At 62.3% G+C, this 5,755-nt stretch overlaps 1 protein-coding gene across 1 annotated transcript in view; it reads right to left on the bottom strand.

Annotated features, from left to right (window-relative positions):
- Positions 1-476: 476 nt before the first annotated feature.
- The window catches only part of UBALD1 (UBA-like domain containing 1), a 38,785-nt gene continuing 33,506 nt past the window's right edge, over positions 477-5,755 (bottom strand). The window contains exons 9-10 of the mRNA XM_011978499.1: positions 2,087-2,149; positions 477-1,578 (exon numbers count right to left, since the gene is read on the bottom strand). Of these exons, the coding sequence (XP_011833889.1) occupies positions 1,228-1,578; positions 2,087-2,149 (414 nt within the window). The 3' untranslated portion in view covers positions 477-1,227. The remainder of the gene's footprint in view (positions 1,579-2,086; positions 2,150-5,755) is intronic.

The raw sequence follows: 5,755 nt of genomic DNA, 5'->3' as shown, positions 1-5,755 counted from the left end.
AGCACTCTGCCCCATCCTTGTCCCCCGCCTTGTCCTCTGCCCCTTGCAATCTTCCCTGGCTCTGTCTGCCCTCTGCCCAGAGGCCCTGCCCTACCCAGTGTGTGCTGGAGGCCGGGCTCAGAGGGTCCAGCCTGTGCCTAGCCACTGGAGCCAGGGACCGAGAAAGGTCCTGAGATGAAATCCAGGGTGACAGAAGGTAGGTGTGAGCCCTGTGAGCTCCTAACCAGGTGCCAGGATCTGTCCAGTCAAGCAGGGGCAGGGGTGGGCCGACAGGATGGGGACCCAGGCCAGGAACTGACTTCATGGGAAAAGCCCTGGGTGGGCAGGAAGATTCCAGAGCACGCTGTGGCTGATAAGGGCAACAGGCAGCAGTGTGGAGCTGGGGAGGCTGGGGGTGGCCCTGTCTTCTGGGCGGCGGCCCCCAGAGCTAGCTGGCAGCAAGCCTCCTATACAAGGTAAGACCACAGAGCCTGGCAGTGGTTTGGAATTCGTTCTTCTCTTTTGTTAAAAGGGGGAAAGGAAGTGGATGCGGGTACCCCCAGGCACAGGGGGAGGCATGCAGGCAGCCCCAGCAGGCAGGTGCTGGGAGGCGGTGGGAAGAGTCCTGGAGTTTCCCACAATCCTTTTCTCTGCAAGGAACAGCGACGCTGGCTGACGAGGGGGTGGGGTGGGAGGCAGGGCCCTGGGGAGGGGGCGGCAGGCAGGGGGCTGGGGGCTCACTCTAACATGCAAAGTCCAGCTGCCCCAGGAACTAGGTTGCTTCTGAAGAGCGACATACGTAGAAATACACAGATACGGCCACGCGCACACATGCGGAGAGGCTCTGCATTCCCTAGGGTGGGGTCGAGGCCTGCCGGCCCCCAAGGAGCTCCAAGCCAGGGATGAGCAATGTCTCCGCCAGGGTGGTCCTCCACGGCACCCCTGGGCTGGGCGGGGCAGGTTCATCTTCGAAGGAAGGCTGCGTGGTCTCTGAAGTTCTGTCCGCCAGGCACCCAGGCCGCTCTGAACCACTCCATGTGCCGGGGCCGCTGGGGCCATGACCTTGCATGTGGGCAGCTCCGTGTTCTGGCACCAGACACGTCCCTGCCTGGCTAGAGTCCGCGCTCTCCCCTCCAGGGCTCCGGGGAACAAGGGGTGCAGACAGAAAAGGGGTGAAGGGGGCCCGCGGAGACGTCCTCTCCCCCGCCCCACGGGGTCCTGGCCTCCGGGAGGGGGGAGGGGCCTCCCTTATCTCTCTGCCTCCATGGCAGGGTGGGCCCTGGGTTCTGAGGTGGCCTGTTGCGGGGCCAGGGGTGGCCAGTCTGAAGCCGGAGAAGGGGGTGCTGGAGTCCACAGGGGCGGCTGTGGCTGGTGGTGCTGTGGGCCCCCCGGGGGCGAGGCCGCCGTGGGCCAGCTGGAGGCCGCAAAGCTGCTGGTGGCGGCATGGGGGAAGTGTGGCGGGGGTGAGGTGGCTGTTGCAGCCATTGGGCTGCCGCTGCCACCGCTGTGGAAGCTCTCGGAGGCCTTGAGACGGGAGAACATGGTGAGAGCGTCGGGGAAGTTGGGGGGTGTAGCGGGGGTATTGGCGGGGGTGCACATCTGTGAGGGGAAGAGAGGAGAGATGGGGTGAGCACTCCTTCCTGAAGGGGCCCCCACTGCCTCCCAAGGGGAGATGCGTGGCTGGCCCATTCTCGGAAGGCTCTGTGTCCCTTCCCCAGCTCCCCGAGCCTGTCTGCTGCCCAGGGGTTCCCAGAGGAGAAGGCTTGAGATGAAATGACCCGGCCTCACTCTTGGCAGCCCACGGTGCCTGGGGCCACGAGGCTTTCCCAGCCCACCCCCTTCCATCAGCCACAGCATCTCGGGGGCTATAGGGTGAGGAGCTTCATTGCCCCAAAGGCCGGCGCCCCCCAGGTCTCAGGGGGAGCTGGCAAAGGCAAGATTAAGTGCAAGACCCACGGAGCCCGGTCTCCTGCTGCTCCATCTCCAAAGAGACCGAGCCCCACCTGCACCAGCACCCTCGCACACCTGGGCCAGGGGCTGCTCACACATCGAACTAGCTAGGCCCCTTCCGTCCAATCCACAACTGGGAACTCCAGGGGACACTTACCATCTGGTGGTGGTGGTGGCTGTAGGGGATGTTGGTCTCCTGGAAAAAGGCGCTGAGGGCTGTCTGCAGGAAGAAAGGCCCCTGCTCACCCTCCAGGCCCTGCCGGCCCTGTCACTGCCCTTGTTCCCAGGCTCCTCTGAGATTGGGGATGACCTTGGCTGCACCACTGAGTGGGAGGGGTGGGTCGCAGTGCTGAGGCTCAGTGGCTTGCCTGTCACTCCCAACCCTTGCCACTGTCCAAGGAGGAGCCAGGGAACCCTGGGCAGTTGGGGTGAGTGGAGAAGACGCTTCCCCTGCTGCTCGCCGCCTGCCTCACTGCCTAAGGCCTGCAGAGCCCTCCCCCTGCACCAGCTGGCACCAGCACCATGACTGGGGGAGGGCGGGCAGTACCCTCACCCCATCCTGGGGGAAACGCAGCACGGCCCCAAGTAGCCCAGCCAGACCTCCCCACCCCTGCTCCGTTTTAGGAGATTCTAGCCTGGCTGTTTCCACCTTGACAGACAGCAAGTCTCTACTCTTCTCTAAGCCTTGGTTTCCTCATCTGCGAAGCAGGGGCATTTTGAAGGAGTCTGAGCCTGGTGGGGGGGAGCTCCTGCTGCCCCACCCAGCTCTGCTTCTGGCTGATCAAGGGGCCACTGTTTGGGCCTTGGCTTCTCCATCTGTATCACAAAGAGGCTGGCCTAGGTGACTCCCAGGGTCCCCTCCCTTGCAACAGTGACCTCCTATGATCACCAGATTCCAGCAGGCAGGGCCTGGCACCAAGGAGACAAGCCTGGGCTTTACGTTCACTTGATCACCCACCCAAGCCTCCCTCGGAACAGTGCCCGGGCGGTGGAGCAGAAAGATGACCCTAGGACCAAAGCCACCACGGGCTTACGACAGCTCCCAGCACAGCTCCCCAGCCACCCGCCCTTGGCTGGCACGCTAGGCACGGGACGCTCCACCGTCTCCCTCCACACCTGGGCCACATGCCACACTGAGCATGGTGCAGGCACCCAGCAGGGCTCCATCCCAGTGGGGCTACGGACTGTCATCATTAACCCCACAGGCAAGGACTGCTGTCTCACAGGCAGGGAAATGAAGGCAGGAAGTGATTTGCTCAGGGTCAGCTGGTCCGCAGAAGACAGAAATGAGGGCGCTCAGAAAGGCCAGGACAGGTGGGGGAGACAGAGCGAGCCCGGAGCCCTTTCCTGTGTGTGTCAGCTCAGCAGGTCCTGAAGGTCCTTGGTGACTGGGGACTGAGGAGCCCCAGAGGGAGGCGCTGGTATTTGCTATGTCCTGGCTGGGGCCCTGCAGGGGTGAGGAGGCCCATCCCAGGGAACGGAGGCTGCTCTTGCACAAGGGCCGGTGAGGGAGCCCCAGAAGTGTGTGAGGGGTCCTCGGGGCCCTGGCAAGTCCCAGACCCAGACTTGGAGCTTCGAGCAGCTGAGGTGCCCCCACCGCCACCCCTCAGGCCCACTCTCCTAATGCCAGCTTGACTTCCTGGCCCTCCCAGGCCCAGCACACCCAGAAATCCAGCCTGGCTCCTGGGGCCTACCCTTGGTCGGGGGTTATACATGGGGGACTGCTATTTAAAATTTAAAATGTTGTTTTTGTTGAGACAGAGTCTTGCTCTGTCACCAGGCTGGAGTGCAGTGGTGCGATCTGGGCTCACTGCAACCTCCGCCTCCCCGTTCAAGCAATTTTCCTGCCTCAGCCTCCCGAGTAAGACAGGCGCGCGCCACCACACCCGGCTAATTTTTGTATTTTTAGTAGAGACAGGGTTTCACCACGTTGGCCAGGATAGTCTTGATCTCTTGACCTCATAATCCACCCGCCTCGGCCTCCCAAAGTGCTGGGATTACAGGCGTGAGCCACCATGCCCGGCAAAAAATATTTTTTAAATAAATGAATTATGTGGGGAATTTCTTGCAGGAGACTCCCTATCTGGGTGTCCCCAAACAGGGGTGTGGGAGCTCAGGCCTGGGGGCTGGTCTTTAAGCACCTTCCCAGACCGCAGGACCCACTGTCAACAGCAGCTGTGCCTCAAAGCCCAGGCTCACTGTGCAAATCCCAACCCCAGAAGCCCCAGGCCACACCAGAATCCCCTCTGCAGGCCGCTGTGTGCATTCTCCATTGAGAAACATCTGCCCCACTAGACACAGGCCCCTCCCCCTGCAGCCTCCTGCCCCCATTAGCACCTGAATTGCAGCAAATGTGACCCAGAAACACCGCCTGGTGGATGCAGCCAGCGGGTGGAGCGTGGAGGGGGATGGGGTGGCCATGTGAACCCCTCACTCAACCCCATTCCGAGGCCGGAAGTCCTGTCACCTTCCTCCAGCCTCCCTGGTGGCCCCCACTTTACAGATGGCACAACTGAGACTCGGGAGTGGAGGGCACAGGGCTCCTTCCACGGGGCCCCTGGGAGCCACCAGAGGCCCCAGATGCTCCTGCCCCTCCTGAGAACAGTCTTTCCCCAGACACTGCACTCTCAAAGCTGCATTTTCAATTAACTGTGCCACTGAGGGATGTGGCCTGGGTGCCAGCTGGGTGCCAGGTTCTGAGGGCTGGGGTGAGTCCTGCAGGCAGGGCCCGCTTCCCAGCGGACACCTGCCCGCCCAGCCCCAGGCAGGGAGGGAACCGTGCGTGCAGGTGTGGGACTGCCATGAATGTCGTTTTGCAAGTTTTGCCACATCCAGCCCTTGACACAAACAGGGCTGATGAGGGCTGTGGAGACGAGGAGGGGAGCAGGGAGCTTCCTCCGGGTGGGGCTGCCCTGGGGCACAGGGGACAGTGAGCTGGCCAACAGAGGCTGATTCATGCCCCCCAACGCCACTATACAGATGTGGAAACTGAGGCCAGAGGGACAGAGCAGCCTCCTACGTCCTGGGGTGAACACCACACAGGGTCAGCGGCCCCCGCGACCGCTGGTAGGAGGGAAGTAGGCAAGGACAGAGGTATGGACTCATCTGAATGGGATAGCCACTGCCTTTCCAGACTGTCCCAAGCTTGGGACATTCTGATCCCCATCTAGTCCCCAGCAAGCAGAGCCCCAGAGTCCTCTGGCTTCTGGTCCCTCCTGCAGGCCCTGGGATGGCTCCTCATGGAGAAACCAGGTTCCCAGTCCCCAGCTGGGCACAGATGGTACCGGGATGGCTGAGGCTGTGACCCTAACTCTGTGAGGTGCACAGGTCAAGGGGCTCTGGCCTCATCCCCAGATACCACCATGGGGTTAATCCCGGGGTCAGTGAATTAGGGAAGGCCAGGTAGCCTCTGGGCAGCACAAGCCAGGAACACTACTATCCTGTGGGTTAGGGGAAGCCCTGGGGAGTGGGTGCCAGACTGGGGCAGTATCACCGCCTACCCAACTAGCCTGAAAGCTGTTGAACCTTGTGCACCCTCCCCAGTGCACTGGCAAAGGTACAGATGCCCCTGCCAGCCCCAGGAGAACACCTGGACGCGCACACGAAGTCCCCAGGCACACCTCTGGAGGGAATTCACGCTTATCCCTATGCTGTAGTGTGGGGCTCCCACACGCCACCCATACAGTCCACGCCGTGTACACACATCACACCGTGCCGGGCACGGGCGGCATCTGCAGACCCGCCACATGTTTACGCGCTGATCACACACCAAACGCACCAGGGGGGGCTGCGCGTTCACACGCGCGCCAACGTGCCCGCAGGTCCG

This window comes from Mandrillus leucophaeus, unplaced genomic scaffold (assembly GCF_000951045.1).
Source record: "Mandrillus leucophaeus isolate KB7577 unplaced genomic scaffold, Mleu.le_1.0 Scaffold195, whole genome shotgun sequence".
Taxonomy (NCBI): domain Eukaryota; kingdom Metazoa; phylum Chordata; class Mammalia; order Primates; family Cercopithecidae; genus Mandrillus; species Mandrillus leucophaeus.
Note: the sequence above shows the minus strand (reverse complement) of the source record. Positions and strands in the feature narration are given on the sequence as shown.